The 23,488-nt window shown below is 49.8% G+C and overlaps 1 protein-coding gene across 1 annotated transcript; it reads left to right on the top strand.

Moving 5' to 3' along the window:
• The first annotated feature begins 3,090 nt into the window (after positions 1–3,090).
• ADA (adenosine deaminase) lies at positions 3,091–22,314 on the top strand. The gene is made up of 11 exons (XM_071759647.1): positions 3,091–3,510; positions 9,974–10,035; positions 13,118–13,240; positions 13,391–13,534; positions 14,362–14,477; positions 16,281–16,405; positions 17,631–17,702; positions 17,968–18,069; positions 18,753–18,820; positions 19,230–19,359; positions 20,575–22,314. Exons 1-11 carry the CDS (start codon positions 3,250–3,252, stop codon positions 20,674–20,676), a joined length of 1,305 nt encoding a protein of 434 aa, XP_071615748.1. The 5' UTR covers positions 3,091–3,249; the 3' UTR covers positions 20,677–22,314.
• The last annotated feature ends 1,174 nt before the right edge of the window (positions 22,315–23,488 follow it).

Genomic DNA, 23,488 nt, shown 5'->3' with positions numbered 1-23,488 from the left:
TAAACACTTTTTCCTCTCTTAGCCACTAACAATGTACTGTAGTGTGACATACTTTGGTAAAATAATAAAGACCCAAACAAACAAAAAAGCAAACAAAAGCAGTAGGTTTTTTCTTGACAGTCTAAGCCCAACATAAGCACTCCTTTTATTGGCTTTGGAAAGTTGTTTGTGGGTGTCAGCAGCCTGACATGCAGCTGGTCTTAACCTGTGGGGGTAAGAGAAAGGGAGAAAGTTTAAATATAACTCTTGAGAAATAAGCACTAGAATATCTTCCAGATCAGCTTCACCCTTACTTTGCTGCCTGGGATTTTCCTAAAAATAAAAAAGATAAACAATCAACAGCAGAGACCAGAGCCATGGGCAGGCTGTGCAGATGAGCAGTTGCTTCCTTCAGGGATGGCCATAGAGCATCCTCATGCAGTGCCTCATCCTTGGCCAGACCACCCCAAGCATGAGATGAGTCCCTGTCCCTCTCACTGTCCCTGCTAGCCTGTGGTGGCTTCCACACATTATAATGCAGCCTGGGTTGCCTCTTGCATCCCCCAGCCACGGAGGACTTTGCACTGATCCCTCACTCCAGCAGTGCTGGTGCTCCTGCAGCTGCCCAGGTGTGGCACCCTCCTGCCTGTGTGCCTGCCCTTCAACTTGCAGGGTTCAGGAGAGGTTCCCACTTCAAAAGCACTGTTCCTCAAAGCTGGACTGTCTGTCTGTACAAGTGACTTATGGGTCAGACCGAAAATGGAAGGGAAAGCAAATGAGGTCTGAAGTTCTGGGCTGACACAGACATCTAAGGCAGGGTTTGGGTGGAACAGAGGTCCCTGCCTGTGCCCCTCTAGCTTCCTGGATGGGAACTTGCCATCAATCATGAAATAACAGACTCTTCTTCTTCTGGAGCCTTCTGGTCCAGGGAGATGTGGTGTTGTCTGTAGGAAAACATTTAGTATCAACAGTGCAGCAGTTGTTGCAGCCACCTGATTAAGCCAGTGGTAAAGATGGATAAAGTGGATCAGGGTCAGGTCAATTAAAATCAGCCCAAGCCTTAGTTCTAAGGCTCTGCAACACAGTGGAGTGCAATGAGTATGCTATGTGCTCCTGGTGTTGACACTCCTGGAAAGAGCTGAGTCTGCAGTGCATGTGTATTTGCTAAGCAGACAAAAAAAGAACATAAAAAAAACCAACCCTTAGTGCACCATTCCCAGTTAATGGGGCCAGTTCAGCTCCATTTGCCTCTTTCTGACCATTGCTAACAGCTCTCTCTCAGCAGAAAATCACCTGTGTGCTATTTTTTAACTTGTAACTTTCTTTAATCTCAAATGAAATTTCTAACTGAACTCTGTCCTTCCAGAGCAGATGATGCATTGAGCAAGGCTGTGCCCAGAAAGGACCATTAGGAAGCACCATGGATTCACACTGGGAGCATTTATGTTTATAGGTGCACTGAACCAGAAGTCAGACCTCAAATATGTGATGCTCAAATATACTCCAGACAGAATGGATGTTTTCCAAGTAGCTGCTAAAAAAGCCCTTGATGTGGGGGTGAGGTGGTTTCTGTGAGCCAGAGCTCACCTTGCCCTGGGGCAGCTTCCCAACCTGTCGCTAATATGCACTCTCAAGCATTTTATTTCTTCCCATACCCTCTGTGTGAACCCAAGGGAGTTTTACCCAAATTCAGACCCTGAAAAGCTCTACAAGCCTGGAAAATCTCAATTTTTGGTGGCTCCCAAAATATAAAGTCTCAGTGGATAAAATACCTCTTACTTACTCCCAGTGGTTTCCCATGAGCTTGGTTTAGTGCTGCTCCATCCTACAGGCTCCTGAAAGCTCGAAGCTCCCTGCTCAGCAGCTAACAGTTGCTTTCCCCTGCCAGTCACAATTTAGTAAAGAATATTTTTGCTTGTAGCAAAAATGTAGCTAATGTGCTGTCATATCTACCTATGGATGCAGCCAGGGAATCTCTGAAAGGTGGTAGTCTATAAAAAAGAACATGATGATGATCTCTTCTCCCCAGCCAAGCCCTGTGCTTTTCCCCCAGGCTCTGCTGCAGTGCACATACCCAAAGTGACCTTGGGTTTCCGGCTGAAAAATTGCTGTTTTCTCAATGCCTACTTGGCTTTGGAGGAGAAATTCCATCACTGGTCTTATGGCAAAGCTGGGGAGCAGTGGCAAGGGGTGCTGGTGATGTTCTCTGTAGAGCAATGAGTCTGTAGCATGTCCTGCAACCACTAAGCAGAGCCCAGCACCGGTTTAAAGCCCCTCACACCTCCAGGGCTTGTTCCCCTGGGATGTTTCATGTCACCTTGCTCAGGTGGCAGTGTGGCTGTGACAGCCAAAGGCTGGAGGAGTGCCCAGGTGTAGCTAATCCCCTGCTTCCAGCTTCCACAAACACTGTCCCTCCAGTGTAAATACAGCTAGAGAAGGAGAAGATAAAACTATTTTTCAACCATCTGTGGTAATATTCACACCTACAGGCCCAGGCTCTTGCTCTGCTTACACGGCAGTCAGGTGCTAACAGGATTTTGCACTCATGTAGGGATTTTTTTATTTGTACCTCCAAGATTCCTCACAGACTAGGCCTGCCATCTGGGGCAGGTGAACCCCAGTGGGGCAGAACGAAGCCACAACCCCAGACTCTGCAGGGATTTTGGAAACATCCCCTGCCTTCCTAAGTCCCTCTGGGCAGCTCCAGACTTTTTCTCCCTCAGGGCTGTAGCAGGACCCAGGGGATGTCCTTGAAAGCTCACTCTGGGGACTGGTTCACCTTGTAGATTTGGCTTTAGCTAAGTGACTGCAGCTTTGTGGGTGCTCAAAGACTGGGGTGGCTGGAAGCTCTGCTTGCTCCAGTACCACAGAAGTCACACTGGGCAGGGAGGAGCAGGACTTTCCGCCCCACTGTCCCTCAGCCATGCGGGCTGCCGTGTGCATCACTGATGGGAGGGAAGGCAGGAGGCGGAGGAGAAGTGTAAAACATGAGCAGGTCACTAAAATAAGAAAGGAGGAACTGGGGGAAGAGGGGGGGGAGTTTGGGAGGAGCTGAAAGCAGGTGCATGAGAAAACCATCGGACAAAACAAGTGAGACACCGAGCAGCAGCTTTGTGAGCTGGAAACGGGGAGAGGGATGATTGCTATTAAGTCCATTTTAGGTTAAAAAATATATATTGTTGCACTGGTTTAGGACTGCGCTCCAGGATGGAGATCGCCTTTCAATCCTCTGCCCCGAGCTCTGCTTTTATCGAGTGATATTTCCCTTCCATGGTACCGGAGCAGAAGAGACTCAGCCCGGTCTCCCGACTCTCGAAGGAAACGCCAGCGGGGGGGCATTACCGGGCTGGACCTCCGGGGGTGGATGGACGCGGCCCTGCCCGCTGCGGTACCGGTCGCGGGGCGGTGCCGGAGGGGCGGGCGGAACCGGCCCGGCGGGGCGGGGCGGCGGGCGCGGAGCCGAGCGGAGCGGAGCCGGACAGCGGTGGCAGCGGCATGGAGCCGGGGCTGGGAGTCTTCGGGAACCCCAAGGTGAGGCGGGATGGGAACGGGCCGTGTACCGGGGCGGAGGTGCTGTGTACCGGGGCTCAGAACCGGGGCGCACACTGGGGCTGAGGTGCTGTGGACCGCGGGTGAGAACCGGGACTTGCACCGGGGCTGAGGCACCGTGTACCGGGGCTGGGAGAGGAGAATGCACTGGGGCTGAGGTGCTGTGCTCCGGGGCAGGGAGCCGAGCCGCAGCACATGTGCCTGGGGTCAGAACCGGGCCGTGCCCCGGTGCGCAGGCGGCGTCCGGCGGGTGAGAGCTGGGAATGCCTCGGGCACGGTGGCTGAGCCGGGAGAGCTCATCCGGAGGTCTGACCCGGACTTCTCACTAAGCGGTGCCAGTACCCCGGCCCGGTGCTTCCCGTAGGAACGCGCCGAGGGTGTCCCGGGCATCCTGCCCATGCCGGCGTTCATCCCTTCAGAGCGGTGCTGGTCCTGGTTCCTCGCCGCGGGGACATCTCGGATCCCAGGACCCGTCCAGGGTCACAGCTTCTCCGGGACGTGTGCTGGTGGCATGGCTGGGGAAGGGGCAAGTCCTGAAGGGTCCAGCACTCCAGCCATTGCCTTGGTCTCAGGAAGCAGACTTATTCTCTTGGGCTTTTTGGGGTTGATTTTGCTTTGGGGTTGATTTTTGTTGTTCGTTTGTTTGTATCTTTCTCTTAAGAATTTAGTTTGATTGTTCCTCAAACACCCAAAATACCATCCTGGTATGACTGCTGTCAGAGGGGGTCCCAGTCTCTCACTCTCACCATCTGCTGTATAAATACATCACAAGTAGGATTATACAGTAACATGTTTATTAATCAAATCATAAAAAAGTTGAGAATTAAGAAGATGAAACATATGTGGTCAGTGATAACCATGGATCTGCTGGCAGGTGCTGCCTGACCCTGGGTTATGGTCTGGGTGAGTTGCAGACTGGAGCAGTTTTCCCTCCTGATTGCCCTCGGGTACTGGAGCTGCGCACCAGGCAGGGTTGGGCTCTTGGTGGGCAGTGAGTAAGAAAAGTGATGTGAGGTTCATGCTGGGCCCACTTTGGGAGAACCTGAGTGGCTTGGGAGAACCGCTTGTGGCTTTCATGGGAAGGAAGGTGGCCTTGGGAAACCCAAAAGGGTTTTTTATGGCCACTGTTTGCATTCCATACTACTCCCAAACCAGTTATATCAGTTATCTGTCTGAGCCCACATCAGGGAAATCTCTTGTGCTTGGAGTACCCTGTGTGCCCCATTATGATTCATTCTGATTCCATCACTGCATGGTTTCCCTCTGAGGGAAGGTGACCAATGAATGCAGTAATAAGCAAACCTTGATATGAGGTCTAGGGAATGTTGGCATCTGCTAATGGTTAAAGCCATTGTAAGGCTTCTTTGGTTTTGGGAGATGGTGTTTCAGCAGCTCCACTGAGAACAAAAGCTGTTGGTTCACCCCAGAGACTTTAAACTTTTGGCTGAGATAAGCAAGTCAAGTTCTTCTTTCACATGTGTGCTTCTTTCTACTTTTCCCAGTGTATGGGAGAGTAGGATGCTGAAGGGAGGGACCTAGAAAAAACCATACATGCTAAGATCAGGCTTCTGTTGTCCATTTGCCAGCAATTATGAGACTGGTTTTCCTGAGTCAGGCAGTCCCTTTCAGTCCTGTGGACCTGCTAAGTCAGGCTTGGGGGAAAAAAAATGGGTCTGAAGTCAGTTAATGAGCCCTATTCATTCCCATGGACCCTTTGCCATTGGGAATGGTCTGGTTTTGTGTTTTAGAGATGTTTCTGGTAACTGGAGTGGCTTCGAGCCCCAGCTGAACGTGGGGCTGGAGCTGCATCCGTGGTTTTTGGGAACTTGCTGACTCCCAGCAGATAACCAGGGACTGATGGAGGGTGACTTTGAACCCTGCTTATTGTAGGCCATAAAATAGCAGAAAATACTGCCACTCCTTGCACACTGACCATCCATGGTTAGGAGAGCACCTGGTGAACAAATCCAGGCACCTGTGCTGGTGAGGAGCTCTGGCTGTAGCTGGGGGTTGGGTGGGTGTCCCTGTCCTGCTCCCCAGAACTTCAGCCTCCCCCAGCCCATCTGTGCCAAGCTGATCCTTGTCCTGAGTGCCTTTTACTGTGGTCGGTGGAGCTGAATGGTTGGTGCTGGCAGGAATGGTACTAAAAGCATCCTCCCTCCTCAGCCTCCAAAGCCATGTGGCATACAAATATTTCTCTAGAGAGTACAAATATTTCTTGCCATGGAGCAATATGTCACGTGGCTCTTGTAATCTCCCATATTTCTCTTTTAAAGGCTCAAACCATAAAGCTAATGGCAGATTCGTTTCCAAAATGCATTTGTGAGTTTTGTCACCTTTGAGGATAATGCTGTGCCTGTTCTGCTTTACATCCCTCTTGATCCTATCTCACCTGGTGTTTCTTAATAGTGCTTGTGGTGAGTTTATGATGAGAACTTAATTCCTGACAAGGTGCTTTCATAAAGCTGATATTTGGAGAGCACAGTTCATGCATTTGGCAGTGGTTGTCTTATCTCTGTTAATGTTTCCCTGCCATGAATATCTAACAATTGACAAATGAAAGCTCTCACCACCCTGTTTTTCAGTTATTGAGATAAGCAGAGTAAATTTTAAATTATCACCTCTTCATGTGCTTATAAATAATCCTGGGCCAAGTCACTGCTAATGATTGTACAATGATGCAACCTTTAGCAGCTGCTGGTTTATCTATTAACCTCTGTCATCAAAAGGTGAGGTTGGTGTTGCTTTTACCATGATGCTAGGGCTGACTTTGTTTATTGTATAAATTAAAAAGACAAATATCCTAAAACCACCTGATTCAGAAAGTCCCTCAACTGACTAAGCTTGGATGGTACTTTTTATGCCACATAATAGATGAAAGGAGCAGTTAACTGCTCTGCCATGGTCTGCTGAGCAAACTGTAGGGTAATAGAGAAATTCTGTTGCATTGACTGCAGCTGAAAATACTCTGAATGTTTGGTTAACTTCTCCTCCTAATTTCACTAAGTTGAAAATAATCAGACTTGATCTCTGAACAGAACATACTTGTTTCATGTGCCTCATTTTGTGTTTGAATTTATTTTTGAAGCTTACTAAGTTTCAAAGAAAACATTACAATTTTTTCCGAAGAGAAAAGTCAAGCCAGAGCCCTTAAAACTTCTCCATTTTTTTTTTTAAAGCTGAGCCAGCTTGCTGATATCTGCACTAACGGGTCACATGTTGAGCTCAAGCTGAAACCTTTTTTTGCATAAAAATGGAAAGCGCCTGCTTGTCTCTGGCAGCCTTTGCCAGGGGTTGTCTGTGCTAAGGACGCACAGTTCGAGGTCAGTTACATCTTTTGAACTCATCCCTCTGGCTTTCCACAGCTCTTTAGTGAAACTCGGGGGGTTTCTTGACACCCACTCTGGTTTTGTGATGTTCTGGCTGTGGGCAGGGAGCTTCCTCTCAGCTGGGGAGCTGCAGAAGGGCTGAAGAGTGGCTACACAAAGGTGATCCTCACTTCTGCCAGGGCAAGAGCAGAGCTCCTGCCCCAGGAAAGTGCTTGAGACCTCTGCTGTTTTCTCATTCTGGGTCAGAACAAGCATCACCAGGTTTGCTGTGAGGAAGGCAGGCAGCCCTGGGCTTGGTGTGGCTGAAGGCTCCCAGGATGGTGCAGTCCATGGTGCCAGTGAGGTCCTGGACCAGGTATCAAGATCCTTGTCTAATCTGTGTTCACAGACATCCTCTCCAAAGAAATTAGTGGGAGACCACTCTGTGTGGACCCCTGTGTGCTGAATAGGAGAGCCCTGGTAGAGGCATTTGCTTTTGGTTTCTAAATTCACCTCATTTCTGCTTGCTCAGGTATCATCTCCTAGAGCCAAAGTTCAAAGAAAACCCTTTCACCTTTATCTGGGTACTTTCTTTGACTTAAAGCAAGGTCACCTCACCCACTTGTATCTGGAAAAGGCTTATACTTTGCCCAAAACAAACAGGCAGGTGGAGAGTAGCAGTATAATAACCATGGATCGACCTCCCTTGTCCTGGAGACCTGCAGGGTTTGGGAGCAGGGCCCTTGGCAAGCAGAGCAGCTCAGCTGGGCCACTGCTGATTGCATCCTTATCTGGGGCCAGCCCTGGGTGGAGACACACCTTTGCTTCTTCACTGGTATGTCCCTTCCTAATCTAAACAGCCTAGATTAGTTCCCAGCTGCAGAAAACTCCCTCAAGCACTGATCTTGAGGAATCCCACAAGTCCTGAGTAGCGTTGCACAAGAGTTTCTTAGCATTTAGCTTAGCACTTAGCATCTTTGAGTCTCTCCAGACCCAAAGACGTGCAGGGCAGTGGAGGAGCAGCAGCCTGCTGGAGGTGTTGGAGAGGAACCTTGCTGTTTTACAAGCATCTCACCTGCAGCAGCAGCAGGAGGAGGAGGTGGCTTGCATGGGTGAATTTAATTTCACATGGATGGAGGTGTCACATTGGAATGTTCTTGCAGGAAATGCTGGAGAAATGTTTGGAGTGAGAAGACCCCAGTAGATTCTGTTTGTTTGGTTTGTATATTCAACATGAGCAAGCTTCAAGCCTGTAACTCCATCAGAAGGTCACAAGGGCTGTTGACAACTTCAAGGAATGGAGCTTGCAAGATTTTGAAATAGGAATTGGAGCTCAAGAATGGAAAACATGCCAGGCGTCCACATCTGGCGATGCAGACCATGTCCATAGTCTGTTTATTTCTGCTGCTTCTTAGGACATTTAGTCCTCATGAGCAGGATTGTGTAACTTGAGGTGGGGGAGCAGATCAGATTTTGCCCTTTTCAAATCTTTATCCTTGTAGATTGAGATCCTGCCGTAAGGGTAGGAATGGCAGGGGTATCTTTTTACATCCTGCTAGCAGGGATGTTAGTGAGGAATATTCATGACCCCAGAGCCAGGTGATCACAACGGTGCAGGGGCTCCAGCTGTCCTGAGCCTGGCATCTCCACATCCCACAGGGCATGGTTCAGAGGAAGCTTCATGGCCATGCTGTGGCCTGGATGTGAGCACTGTCCCACCCCAGCAGTGCTGGGCTCTTGCAGCAGGAGCACTCCATGAAAACCCTGGCTGTGTGTCAGGAGGTGGCACAGCAAGCACCCAGGGCTGCAGGAGGAGATGGGGATGGGAGTGAGCTGGGGGGCATCAGTGCTTGTCCCATGGTGGGCATTGCCAGCTCCACACCAGACCCAGCATTGAGCTCACAGCAGCTTCGTGTGGGTCCTTCAGAGGAAGGTGAAAGGATCTTGATGTTGGGCAATAACAAATTGCTTGTAGGGACCACCCACTCCTTTTCCTTCCAGCTCCTCATGGTTGTGGTGTGATGCATGCCCTGACACCAGAGGGTGTGGGGGTTTTAAGTAGTAACCCTGGGTGGTTCATTTATCCAGGCAGATATCCAGTCCTCTTCTGACTCCTACTCCTACCTGTGGCATCCTGCAGTAATCAGGAAAATTTGCACAATATTTTAACTATGAATTTAGTGTCTTAAGTTGCTGCTCTACACTTTCATTTGAAAAAACAATAAAATGAAATATGTATTTTGAAGGCTATTCCATTGCTCAAAAGAAAACAGTTCTGGAAATACAAATACCTAGCTGAAACATTTTACAGATAATATTTTCCTTTCCAGTTCAACTTCTAAGTTACATTTGCCATAGTCCTCCAAAAGCCCCAGCTGCCTAGTGAAAAAAACTTGGGTTTGCTTTTCTGGGGCTCTTTATCCAGAATCCATTGTTTCAGCAATAATTGGGAAAGAGTGAAGAGATCTGAGCTACTGTCTCATTTTTAAAGAGCCAAAATGTGTTTTGTTTTTGAAACCAGCTTGTTAGCTCTGCCAGGCAACTCTTGTACTTCTTTGTTAGAGCACCTTGTACCGTGAGACCTGACTCCATGTGTAGGGTTAGAATGTCTGTGTGCTCTGATACAAGTAATTTGCCATGCAAATAACAATATATCAAGAGCCAATTCTTGGAAGTGAAGGCACAGTTTTTGTGTAACCACTCTTAGCAAATGGATACTTCAGTGTCTGTGAATTCAAGAAGGAGCAAGCTGGAAAGAGAAGGTGTTTGAGGTTTGTTTTTTTCACTCTTCCCAGACTCCAAACAATGGAAGCTACACAAGGAAAAGGCAGTTCCTGAAGGTTACTGGAAGCAAAATAAATATCCAGTTCCTGAGGATTACTGGAAACAGAATAAATAGCTAAAGATCATTAAATGATCTGCGAGCTGCAGCAGGAATAAGAAAATATTTATACAGTGCTTAGATATTGAAAAATAAACTTTATAATGATGGTGTTTTAAAAATGTTTCTTTGCTTTCTTACTATGGCTTTATCCCTGTACTGGCTGCATTTATACCTGAGCTAGCACCAGCTGCTTATCTCTGAAAACTTCCTGGAGCTCTAAGAGTACCTCACCAATTTCTCTATTTTATTGCAGGTCGAACTTCACCTTCACCTGGATGGAGCCATCAGGCCAGAAACAATCTTGCACTTTGGCAGGTGAGTCTTAGGAAGAAGAAAGCTCTGTGAGCTGCAGTCCAAAAGTGTCAGTCCCTACTCCCGTGCCTCCTGTGTGCCCAGTTCCTGACACCAGTTTGTGCTGGGATCCTGGGGCAGCTCTCACTGCTCTGCAGGCAGCAAGCCCACTGGTGCTGGTCTCACCCCTGCATAGGTGGGTGCTGTGGCTGCAGGGGGTGAGGATACTGAGCAGATCCCAAAAGGCAGTGGTGGCACTGGTGGTCATCTGTCCCCTGAGCCAGGGAAGCCAAGAGGAGCCACGCTGAGAAAAGCCCAGATGATATCTCAGAAACAGAGCTGTCTGTCTGCCTTTGAAGCCTGCCTGGGAAATGGCAGAGTCAGTGTATTCTTGTTCCTTTTTGCCACATTCCTAATTGCAAATGTGAGTGAAATGCCCACGGGTGGTGCCTGGGGGGGGAAACCCAAAACCCAGCGTGGGGGCTGCTCCTACCCAGGCTGTCTGCCTGGTGCTGGCAGTCGTGTGAGGGACCTGGGAAAGCACTTGACAGGCACATGGAGAGGTTGTTTCCTTGACAGAGCCCATGTGCAGCTTCTCAACTCGGTGTAGCTTGTGTAGGGAGCCCCAGGTGATGTTCAACTGCCTGCTGGGAGTGAGGACCTGGCTGTAAGCAAAATGAGCTTAAGGCTTCTTGAGCTCTCACTGTTCAAAAAGGTAATGGGACAGTACCCTCAGATTTTGGATTCTAGGCACAGATCTGGTAATTTGGGAAGGAAATCAGTTCTGAGGAGGATAGCAAATGGTTCTGGCATCCTGTGAGCCCAGTGGACTCCAAGCCACTGTGATCCTAGGTGGATATACCCTAGAGCAGCTTTTTCTGCAGGGAGCAGTCACCCATTTTGCAGTCAGAGTAAAGAAGGAGGTGTCCATCTCATTCACTGCAGGGTGTCCATGTCAGAAGAGAACTCAGATTCCTGCTGGCCCTGCCCCTGTGCTGGAGACAAATCCCAATGGACAGAAGAGTGGGTGCTGACTCCCCAGGGCTGTGCTGGGTCCTTCAGCAAAGGACAAATGGCAGTCTCATCCCTCAGGAAGGCTGTAGGAGCCCTGAAGCCCAGGAGACACCAACCATCTGAAGATCCCATCCCTCTCCCTAGCTTAGGACAGAAACTTTTGTTGCCTGAGTGTGTGCTGAGTTTCTTCTTATTTTTAAACAGCTCTGGAAATCCTGGCAGCCCTCATTCCTGACTGCACTTGACTGGGGTGGAGCAAAGCTGTGCTTTAAAACTGGTGTGTGCATAGGTGTAAAAGAACAGGGCAGTGTAGGAGTCTGCAGGGGACTGCCTTAATAACCTCACCCTGGACACAGAAAGCTGCTTGTGGTCTATTTTTAAAGGTAAAGAGCTAGAAATAAATTTGCCAGGTGGTGGCTGGCTGTGTACAAATAGCCCAGAGCTGCTGGGATGCACAAGCCCCTTGGGCAGTGGTTGAACTTGTCTGGTTTTAGATATTTTGGTGGTTCTGCCAGGTTTGGGTCAGGCTTTGCATCGCCCCTGGCCAGCCAAAGGGTTTAGAGCTGTTCCTGGCACTGGGTGTCCCCAGCAGAGGTGCCCTCTCCATGCTGGGACCTGTGGTGCTGCCTGCGGTTGGAGGTGGCTCTGGGCACTGAGGTGCTGGTGGGCACGAGAGCTTTCCCCTTTGTGCAGGAGGCCCCCAGTTACCAGGCAGGTTGGATGGGGCAGCAACAGCTCCCAAAATCGTGCTGGCAAGATTGATCAGCCCTCCTCAGCCAGAGACCTGACTGCAGTGTCTCTGCACCACGGATCATCCCAAGGGACTGTTGCTGCTGGCTGCAGAGAGGCAATCCTGGAAGCACATGAAAGAGGTCGGAAAAATGTCTTTGCTGTAGGAAAGTTTCCATGGGCAGGTGCGGGAAGACATGGGCTGGTTCCTGGAGCAGAGAGACTGGTGTGTCAGTGCCACAGAAAGGGCAAGGAGGGGTGGAAAACTGATGCCTTGGCAGGGATGACCATCCCCTGGAGACTGCCAGCAACTTAATCTCTGCAAGGTTGCATGTGAAGGCTGAGTGTGGGGCGGGTTTGCTTCCTGCCCAAGCAGGGGATGAGCAATGTTTACTTGGTGTTTGCTGGGCTCAGGAGAGGGGTCATTTGGGTTGCTTCCCTGCAGATTGCTCATCAGAATGGCTGCTGGCATTGGAATGCTAAAGCTTTTTTTTTTTTTTTTTTTGTTTTTTTTTTTGTTTTTTTTTTTGTTTCCATTAGCAGTCGGATGGGATTCCTTGTGTCAGGAAAGAGGACTAAAAAGAAATGTCTAGTTACTATTTCTAATGTAGGTTGGCATTCATGGGCAGAGTGACAGCCCATGGGGTGAGGGTGGCTGGGAAGTGTGCAGCATCCTCAGCTCACAGGCCCAGCTGCCACCTCTCTGGGAACACCTCCACCCACCTGGGATTCCAGAAGCTCCAGGGAAAAATGGCCTCTTCCCTCTTGGAAGAGTTTAGATGGGCTTTATCATCTCCATCCCTGTGCTGAGAGTGGTTGTTTGGACTGCCATTTGCTCCTTCCTGGTAGGTGTCCCCACCAGAGAAGATGCCACCAATATGTTGGGCTTGGGAATCAGCTCACGTGCAGAAGCTGCAGGAATGAAACCCAGGAGGGTGATCCTGGCCCTGGGAGCATCTCCATGATTTTTACAGCCTTTGAGCCTGCACAAGTGGAAATCAACTTTTCCAAAGAATTTTGGCAATTCTGCCACTTGGACTGGGAAGTGCCGAGAATTAATCCAGACCCCCTTTTGATGAAGTCCTTCTTAAGCTTAAAATGTGCTCTGGCTCTGTTCCTGCTGGTTCAGTCTGGGCTTGTATTTAGATTTGTTTGTGCTTTGCTTGTTTTTTGGATTGCCTTCCCCCCAGTGAGACTCAGGGCTGCGTGTGCAAGGAGATTTTGGAAGGACAACGTGTGCCATATCTTTTTGGTGAAGAAATGGAGGTTAATGCTGCCAGCTTGGGATGTGATTGCTGTAGGAAATGGGCAGATAAAAAACGTGATAGCCTTCCCCTTCGGTAACACATGGCTTCATTTCCAGGAAAAGAGGGATCACTCTCCCTGCCGACACTGCTGATGAACTCCTGAAGTATGTCAGCTACAAAACACCACTGACACTCACCAAATTTCTAGAGAAGTTTAATTACTACATGCCTGCCATTGCGTGAGTACCCCACTTTTCTCTTTTTCTCCCCATGACCCTCGGGAGAACCCCCTGGCTCATGTTGCTCAGCTTTGGAGGTCACCTCACCCATCCCCAGTGTGTCCCGAGGGTGACAAGTCCCAGTGAAGGGTCACACTGCCATCCCTGCAGGGGTGACCGGGAGGCAGTGAGGAGGATTGCCTACGAGCTCGTGGAGACAAAAGCAAAGGAAGGCATTGCCTACATGGAGGTCCGGTACAGCCCTCACCTCCTGGCCAACTCCCGCGTGGATCCCATCCCCTGGGGCCAAACTGAGTGAGTGATGCAGCTGTGCTGGGTGCTGGGTGCTGGTGGGTGGCTGGTTGGGCAGTGAGGAGACATGGCCCATGCCAGCCATAGAGTCTGGTGTAACCAAACTTCTCCCCTGGCGCAGCAATCACCATCACTCTCCCACCTCTCTTCCCCATCAGCAGCGTTTTTCCTCTTGCTTTATCCCTGTGTGCTGCCTGTGGTTTAATGTCCCTGGCTCTGGGCACCCAGTCCTGCATGTGCAGAGCAGCTGTGCTGAAACTTCTGGCTAGAGCTGTTTTCTGTGCGAGGGAAAGCAGCGTTCAGCTGTGGATTGCCTGCCTGAAAATTGGGAATATGAGCTGGCAGAGGCAGTGGGCAGTGTTGGAGGGGGCTGGCAATCTGATCCCTTTTTACTTGCCATCCCCACTGTGACCTGTGCCTCTGATCAGTGCTGGGTGCTGTGGTCCCTTGCAAAATGTGTTGTGATTGGCATGGAGCCCCCTGATTGTCCCTGCTCCAGGCAGTTGTGTGCCCTCATGAGATGCTCCAGGGATCCTCTGCTCAGGTGGGGTTGTGATCCAGCTCCCTGAGGCTTCTGTAAATCTTGCTGTCATCTTTGCATGTTTTTGTGCTTGACACCTGGTAGACCTGGGCATGGCACGGGTGTAAAAGATGTTCTTCAGCTCTGGGTGGTCTCGTTGGGCTCCTCTGGATGTCAAGGCGAGTGGGACCCTGGGCAGCCTGGGTTTTGTGTGGGTGTCCCACGGGGATGCTGGGCTGGACCTGCAGCTCCTGCCTGCCTCCCTGGGCGGGTGTCCCACCTCTTGCTGACGGCTTTATCTTCCCTGCAGGGGAGACCTCACTCCAGATGAAGTCGTTAGCCTCGTAAATCAGGGACTACAGGATGGAGAAAGGGATTTCCACATCAAAGCCAGGTCTATTCTATGCTGCATGCGCCATATGCCAAGTAATGTATTGCAGCAGCCCTGCTGCTCTGCTCCCCTTCCCTGATGCGTGGCGGGGGGTGACGTCCCCTGGGTTCAGGTCCCTGCAGAAATGTAGGGAAAGCTCCTCTTCTGTGTCCCTGAGTCTGATAAGGGACCAGAGTGCTGAGAAGGAGCAGGTTTTTCTCCTCTGTTCCCTTCACTGTGGGGAAAAGGGTTTGCTGGATGCAGCAGGCAGGGATCTGAGAGTGTGACCAGTATCTCAAAAGTCTTGATAGAGAGTCAAAAAGGGCTGCTCTGTCCTTTCTGGGGAAGGTGTGATTTCTGCTAGTATCAGCAGCTCCTTCAGAGAATCCACAGGCTGCACTCTCTGCCGGTGTAAGCTGAAAACACAAGTAAAATATACTTGAGTCACGAATATAAAATGTTCTTTATAAAACCAGCAGCTGTGAACTTCATTAGTAACAGGTGCTGTGACCCAGAATGGGGAGAAAACTCAATTTCCAGTATTTCATTGGGCTGCTGAGTTGTGTGAACATCTTCCCCTAGGGAAAGGTGCAGTCAGAGCCAGGCTGTTTAACAGCAGTTGTTCTAGGTCAAGACTTTGTAGTTAATATCTTCATACCTCACAACAGTTTTAAGAAAACTTAGTAGTGTAGACAGAGGAAGGATTACTGCTGAGGTGTACAAGGTTGTTATTAAAAATGTGAAAAATTATATTCTTGGAAACTGGGAGATTTGAGAGTGGGTTTTTTCCTTCCTCCACAGTCAGCCCCAAGGGATGTGCTCCATGTGAGAATCTTTAGCACTGCATTTGGGATGTGCTGCACAGCAAGGAGGCACCCCATCATTTATGAACTGTTGAGAGTAAGGCAGAGGTGTCAGCCAAAACTGGCTTATATTACACTTGTTAATAAAATAATGGCTCTAACCCAGTGAGTTGGAAACTGGTGGGAAAAAGAGATGAAATCACACAAGTTTTCCTATGTGCTTGTATGATTTTGGGGTTGTATGTACACAACAGATGCCTGATAATTATTATCACTGCTGTTTATCTGTTTCTTGGCATTTTTTCTAAGGGTAAGTGCTCTATGAGCTGGTGGATGCATGTCCTTTCTCAGAGTTTATCCTCTATCCTGATCAGTGTGAGCTCTGAAGTAGTTGTTGGCCACTTGTTACTCTCTTTCTCACTGGTGCCAAAAAGATAAAACTTTGTGAGTGCTAAATGTCAGCCTTTCTGGAGGCTGAGCAGCTGCTTCCCACCAGGAGCAGCATCCATCATCTTCTCTGGGGGAGCCAAGGATGCTCTGTAGCAGGACAGGGGCTCCCCAGAGATCCCTCCCAGCCCAAACTCCTGGGTGACACTGCACATCCAATCGGATGGTTCTTCCCTTTTCCCTCCTTGCCCAGCCTGGGTCAGGATAACATCTCAGGAGGGAGTTGGGGGATTTCTCCCACACTGTACATTACAGCACCTGGGCTGCACTGCAGGCTCACCACAGGGGTTGGAGGTTTCTTCTGGTTTAATTTTTTTTCCCCCCTCTGTGAAAATGAGCAGAAACTCATGATGAGAGCATCCTTATAGCTGGGAAATGCATTTGATTATTTCCCCTTTATTGGACTAATCAGTTGGCAGGTTTGCTTTGCCTGAAGAGGGCAGACCTCTCTAGGAATTTATTAGCTTTGGTTTTGAGGGCCAAATTTTGGGAAAGATGAAATTGCTCTAGCAATACACCACATTCTGTGACCAGGCTTTGTTTAGAAAAATGCTGAAGGTGTGACTCTGACCACTGCTTTCTCCTGACCCCTGGTGCTGTCTCTTCCAGGCTGGTCTCCAGAAGTTGTGGAGCTCTGCAAGAAATATCAAAACAACTCTGTGGTGGGCATTGACCTGGCTGGGGATGAGACCCTGAAAGTGAATAATTCCTCTAAGCATAAGGCAGCATACGAGGTTGGTTTAATAATCTTCTTAAAAGAAATAATGAGAAAAACATATATTGAGGGCATGTGTGTGAGGGGACACACAGTATGTTCAGACTGTGGACAGCTGGGATAGCTTAAAAGTTCGTTGCAGCTATGAAAAACATTCTGTTAAATAGCAAAAGTATTTGTTTATATTTCCCAAAAGATGAATGGCAGCAATCACTGCTTAAACATGGCCTTAGATGTGGAGCTCAGCACGCTACCACATAGCACTGACTACCCCATAGCCCATGTTCCCCAGCAGCACCCTGGCTGGGCTCTGCTCCTGGGGCTTGGTGACACCACCCACCATGGAAGAGACTGAACTTTCCAGTCTGGCAGGAATCAGCTGAGAAGCAGCATCTCTGGAGTGCTTTTATGGCAAATGCTGAGGCTGGAGTGGCTTCAGGAGCCTGATCCCAGTCTTGGGGGAGAGCTCTCTGTGATGGGCAGGAGGGAAAGCTCAGCACCTCAGGGCTGGTAGGAGGTTGGGGTGGGTGCTCCTCTGGGCTAAAGGGAGAGGAGGCATCAGCACTGCCGAGGGAGATGGTGCTTTGCAAGCAGCTCTCAGGTCTGAATTGACATGGGGCTTTCTTGGGGTCCCTGTGTCCATCAGTGAGTGCCAACACGAGATCATCTGCACCGTGGTGCTGGGGGGTTGGAATCTGAGAGGTGGGCATGGGGTTTGTTAACCATCAGGCACATGTGTCTCATCCTGCTCTGGTGTGCTGGCAGCACCCAGGACCAGACTGCCCAGGCAGAAGGATGAACCTCATCTCTGTGCCAGGGACTCACCCAGGCTTGGGAACTCTGGAGCAAAGTTGGCTGCAGCCAGCCAAAAGAACAGAAGTGTCAAAGCCAGGAACTGCTGCAAGGTTGATGCAGAAGGGAAGGTGGGTGGAGGAAGGAGAGCTTCAAGCTTGCTGCTGTCTGGGGAGGAGACAGTGGAGAGCAGAGGGTGTTGAAAGACCCTGAGGAGTCTGGCTGGGCTCCAGTGGAAGGTGACCAAGTTCTGAGTCATTCCGTGTCTGGTGTTACCCAACTCTTCTCTCGCAGCCTCAGCAGAGAGCGTGCAGCTCTCAGGACACAGGGCTGGTGATTGGGGTGCTCTGTGCACAGAGCCCTTGCTGTGCCCCCAGAGTGGTGCCAGCCCGGGGTTTTGCTGCCCTTGCTGCAGGTGACAGGACAGGAGTGTGTCCTCCCTTGCTTTGCAGGAAGCTGAAAGATGTGGGATTCATCGCACCGTCCATGCTGGAGAGGCTGGTCCAGCTGCCATGATCAAGGAGGTACAAGGAGCTCCTGGCTTGGGGAGGGACCAGGGCATCCTGGGGCAGGGATGGGCAGTGCCCCTGCATCCTCTGCACCAGGGAGAGCAGCCCAAGTGCTCTCTGTATTCACACAGAGGAGGTGTCAGGGACCCAGAGACCTGGCCCCAATGGCTCTGTCTGGCTCAGTGGTGTGGGCAGCACCCGTGGTGGGGCTGGGATCTCTGGGCAGACAGGAGCTGAGCTGGTGCTCAGGGGCTGTACATGGTTCTCCTCTGCTCTCTAGGCAGTCTATCTCCTGAAGGCTGAGCGCATTGGCCATGGCTACCACGTGCTGGAGGACCCTGAGCTCTACAAGGAGCTATTGAGAACAAAAATGCATTTTGAGGTAAGGGTGTGTGGGTGACAGCCAGGCTGCTGCTCTCTGAATGAAAACTCAGCCCTTGCTTGGGCTGTGCTGCAGCCAGGCACCTGGGCGAGAGGCACAACCTAGCACCCAAGTGCTGACCCACTTGCAGGGTGACCCAGATGCCCAAAATGGTGGTGAGACCTGGCTGTTTGCTGGGAGCACTGGTGGACACAGACACTTGCCAGAGGTGTGCGGCAGAGAGGAATGGATCCTGGTCTGGCTGAGGATAGATTTTGGAGGGTTCATTCAGTGGTTAATGTACCTCGAGTCTGAAGGCTCCTCCTCCTACCTCTTGGGCTGCTGTACTGAGCCTGCCTGGTTGGAGGGTGGAAGTGCCTGGCAGTTCATGTGCATGGGAAAGTTTCCTTGGCTTTTTCCCAGAATGGATGTATCCTACTAATATATGGAACATATAGGTATATACTGTGTATACACTGAATGCTTTTATATACTTGAAGTTTGGCTGACACGTGGCTGGTTGCTGACCAGGCATGGCAGACATCCCACTGGCTCCTGCTGCTGTGGACTCTTTGCATCTGTGTCCTGGGACAGGATCTGCTCCCTTGGAGCAGCACTGAGGGACAAAGCTGCAAACCCCTACACAGCTGGGGTTCAGATCTGTGGGGCTAATTCTGCTTTTTCTGTTTAACTCCCCCAAACAGGTCTGCCCTTGGTCCAGTTATCTCACTGGAGCATGTCTGCCAGACTTCACAAAACACCCAGCAGTACAGTAAGATTTCTTCATTATTTACAATCTTAAATAACCAGGGTTTGGGTGGGTATAGCTGCTTTATTGCTTTACAAAGCACTTAGGAAAAAGGTGCATCCTCTCCCTTTAGCACAGAGGGGGTGTGGGGGTCACTCAGGGAGCCTGTCCTGTCCCTTCTGACCCTGCTCAGAGCTGGGGGTTGAGATGCTGCATTCTGTCAGCCCTGCTTTGTGGGTAAGAGCTGAGGCTGCTGAACCTGTAGGTAAGAGATGCCCAGCTCCTTGCTGCACGGGAGAAACAGGTCAGTGCCCAGCAATGCAAATGGTGGGGGCAGCTGTGAGGTCTTTGCTTTTTCTGCATTTTACCTGTAAAAGTGTATGACTGGTGCTGTATCCAGTTGGCCCACCAGCCCAACCCCATGTTCTTTCAGGTTCAGGAAGGATCAAGCAAACTTTTCTTTAAACACAGATGACCCCCTCATCTTTAACTCCAACATTGACAAGGATTACAGCATAGTGAAGGACTACATGGGCTTCACTGAGGAGGAGTTCAAGAGAGTGGTAAGTTGGCCTCAGCTGGATGCTCTGTCCTGCTGCAGCCCAGAGCACCTGCTCTGTTGTCTTTGAAGAGTTTTCAGAAACTCCTGCATTGGGCTCAGGATCTGGGAGTGCTGCAGGGAGCAGGAGGGTCCAAGCACAGAGTTGTTCAGGATGGGCTCTCCAGGGCTGGCATCACTTGGGATGGCATCACTTGGGCTGGCTGCTCTGGGCCCTGCAGGAGACAGGTCAGAGTGGGAATTGCACACTGACATTCTCAGAGCAGGGCTTAGCAATAAAGGAGGAAAGTGCCTGTTGTTTTTTTGTTTTTTTTTTTTTCTGGATTTGGAGTTGCAGGTCCAGAAGTAAGCGAGATTCAACAGCTAGAAAAGCACTTGCAGCTTTTGCATGTGTAATGTGAGTATGCAGCAGCTGAGCTGGAAACTCAGTGGCTGCTGGCCTTGGGTTTGGCACAGGCACAGTCCTTTTTATGTGTCTTGATTACAACCTTGATTTTCTAAGGACTTGCCCAAGGCAGAAAGACAGGGTAACTCTTGTGAGTTTGACTGAGCTGCTTCCCAGGGGCAGCTTTCTAGGTTTGCATTGAGAGGCCTGCTCAGAGCTTTCACCTACCAAGACTCTTGCTTGGGTTGGGAAGTGCAGGATGCTCTTTACAAGAGAGCCTCAGTCCTGCTCTGGCTGGAGGAATAGGAGTCCCTTTCTCCTCCAGCCATCACTCTTTGGGTCTGGAAAGAGGAACAAGGACAGCTGTGGGATTCTGGATCCATGGCTGTTCTACTGCCAGCTCTCCTCTCCTGCTCTTGCAAGAGCCAGGTTGTTGCTGTGCAGTTACAAGGTGCCTGCACAAGATGGATGAGCAGGGTGCATTGCAGAGCCAGGCTGTGTCCCAGCAGCACACAGGAATGTCACCACTGCTGTGTCAGCAGAGGTTCTGGCCCAAAGGGGAGCTGGGAGTGCAGGGACAGGTCTAGATAAACTCCCAGGTATTTAAAGACCTTTGCTCTGCACCTACCTTTTTCCTCCTGGGACTATTGAGGTGGGTGAGAGCAGTTGCCCTGTAAATTGAGGCCATGGAAATGAATCTTTGGAAACCAATGGAAACTTCACATTTCCCCTCGCCCGCTGCTGCTTAGAGCCAGATGTTTGGATGTGCACAACCATGTGTTCATGTCTTACGAGTCTTAAATGTCTCCCTCTGTTCCCCCTCTGCCTCCCTAGAACATCAATGCAGCTCAGTCCAGCTTCTTACCAGAGAAGGAAAAGCAGGAGCTGCTCAACACCCTGTACCAAGCCTATGGGATGGTCCCCAACGCATCGTGACCCATCCCTGGGAGCCAGCGTGGAGCAGTGACCCTTCTTCATGCATGCTTGACCCTTCCCTGTGCTGGTGGGAGCACAAGGAGAAGGTGCCCAGAGTTGGTCTCTATTACTGGCACCCCCATGTTAACCCTTACAGTGCTAAGCAGAATCAGGCTACCACATGCACCTACCTGTCACCCCCCAGCCTGTCTCCCAAATGGATATCCAGCTTCCTATCTTGTTTTTGTGCTAGCAGGCTGAAGCTGCTTCCTGGCCCATCTTTCTGTGCTCCAAACCGAGAACAGAACCTTCCTTCATTTTTCTTTTCTCCTCTTGCCTTGCTTTATCAGCCCCACTGATCTGCCCAGCCCTTTTCTGCAGTGCTGAAATAGCCACCTTTACCCGTGTGGCCTGGGTTTATTGTCACTTCTGTAGGAAAAACGTGGGTTAGTGCTGAGGAGGAGTAAGCAGGCACTGCAGAAAGAGGCTTCATTCCCATCCAGGTGAAGAGGAGGGTTTCACCACAGCTTATTTACCCAGTGTTGATCTTATAATAACAAGACTGGATCAAGAACCAACTGGAAGCTGGTGCTTGTGCCCACACACAGGTCTCAAGGGCATTAGAAAAAACAAAAAAAAAACCAAATGCCAACACTTTTGAGCATCCTTTCTTGGATAAGGAACTCACATGTATCAGTCACTGCCACAGCAGCACACACCTTGGGCTTGGGCTTCAGCTGTGCTCACAGCTGGCTGTGCCCATGCTTGCACAGCCATAGGGAGCTGGAACATATTTTTAACCATTTTGGGGCCAAACTCTGCCTTCTGGGACTTTTCCCAGTTTTGTACTCACCCTGGAGAATTCCTCTGGACTGCAGTTTGCTCTTTATCTTTGTTTAGGACTTGGAAAAATACACGAGCGATTGCCTGTTTTACCCCCTCTGCCCTCTTCCTGGCTTGATGTAATCTTTAGGCACTATAAAAACTGAATAAGTCAATTGATAAGCTAGGGCTCAGGGTCACCTCTTGACTCTGGTCCCATCTGAATTGCTTCTCTCACTCAACCACAACACTGGCTAGAAGTCCAGTCCTCAGTTTGGTGCAGAATTTATACAGAAACTTTCACCAAAACTCCTAGGTGAATTTGGTGCATTATAATGATTTTATTTACTATGCAAAAGCACTGTGCACCCAGAGAGGAGACCATCTTTTTCTTAGGTGAGTGTGTGGTGTGCTTTAGCATCCCAGGTATCTGCCAAGATGTTTACTCCAAAGATACTGTACCAAAAAGTTGCCTTTGGTAAGGGGCCTTGGTCACCACTACCATGGGTAGTGTGAGGCTGCTCTGGTCTCAGCCAGCTGGGAGTGTTTCCATTCTTTCTGGGCTTCCATTTTTGTCTTTTGAGTAAAAAAACCTCATCTCTGAAGTTCATGGTGCATATCTACAACTATATATATATAGCTACATAGATTGATATGAGTGAATTTCTTACTTTTATAAAGCATCACCTTTCAGAACATGAGTGCAGTAAGAACCAGGCTTTTCTGGGGTAACTTTTTCTGAAAAATTGTTTCTGAAGAAGAGTTGCTTGTTTGGATTCTGGACAGTTGATTGTTAATCCTGTTTAATAAAATAACAAATTTCTATTAAAAGAGAAACCTTCTTGCCTTTCTGTTCAAGATATACTGTCAGGAACCATGGTCCACAATATCAGCCACTGTAGCCCTGCTACAGCACAAGGTTAATTTGTAGGACAGGGGCTTTGGCAGCAGATTCCTGCTTTCTCCTTGTTGACAGGTTGGAGCATTTAGAAAATGAATGCAGGTCAAGCCAGAGGAAAGGCACCCCTGCTCCACCCCTGGATTTATGGATGCAGGTTGTTCCAACCTCATTTGTCCTTTTCCCTTCAGTAATCAAAGGGACACTATTTCCCTACTGAAGGCAGCAGCAGTGCCACTGTGTTCTCTCTCTTTTTCAAGTATGTATCAAAAATGCTCTACAATTTTTTTTTTTCTCCTGTCTCCTGAATTTTGCTCAGTTGGTTGATGGTGAGAGCACAGGCAGCTCAGGCAGGGCAGCATTTGCTGAAAGACTTTCTGGTACTAAGTTAGAGTTTTGGGAGGGCCAGCATACCCGTGTTTTACTGAAATGAAGGGCTCAGAGCATCCATGTGCTCTGCAGCTTTCCAGGTTGGGATGTGACTGGATTCAGCCAGCACCCTTGGGCTGTCAGCTCAGTCACTGGGGGCAGCTGACCTGGCTCTTTCACTTGCAGGGGGAACCTGATGCCTCTGGCCCAACTTCTGAGGGTAACAGGCCAGCAGGTCCCTAAAAGTCTGCCTAAAAATAATTCTGGAACAGATATTTTCTGGCCAAGGAGGCCTAAGATCAGCCTGTGTTTGACTGTGAGAGGTCTTGTGTGCTGCACAGCCCCTCTGCAGTGCCTTTCAGCTTGCTGGCTTTGCATGAGCCAAAAATACTGTTTAGAGGCAATGAGGAGAGCTGGAAATGGGGCTCAGAGACCCAGCTGTGTGGACTGCCAAGCCCAGGAGGTACCTGCTGGTGTCCCAAGGCCAGGGAGGTGGGAGGAGGCTCTTGGCTGCTCTCTGGGCATGGAGCTGCAATAGAATCCCAGCAGGGTCTGAGCTGGTTTGCAGCTGCCAAAGCAGGAGATGCAGCTGGTACCTGGCTGCCAGATCCTTGTTTCTGGGGAAGAGCTGTCTCTTGGGGGAGCCAGAGCCATGGATTTCTCTGTCCTGGCCCCAGAGCTGCCATTTCCCATAGGCTCACAGACAAGTATTCCTCTCTATGGGAGCTGCTGGGAACAGATTTT

Source organism: Heliangelus exortis, chromosome 16 (assembly GCF_036169615.1).
Source record: "Heliangelus exortis chromosome 16, bHelExo1.hap1, whole genome shotgun sequence".
Lineage (NCBI taxonomy): Eukaryota > Metazoa > Chordata > Aves > Apodiformes > Trochilidae > Heliangelus > Heliangelus exortis.
This window is presented reverse-complemented; position numbering and strand designations above follow the sequence as displayed.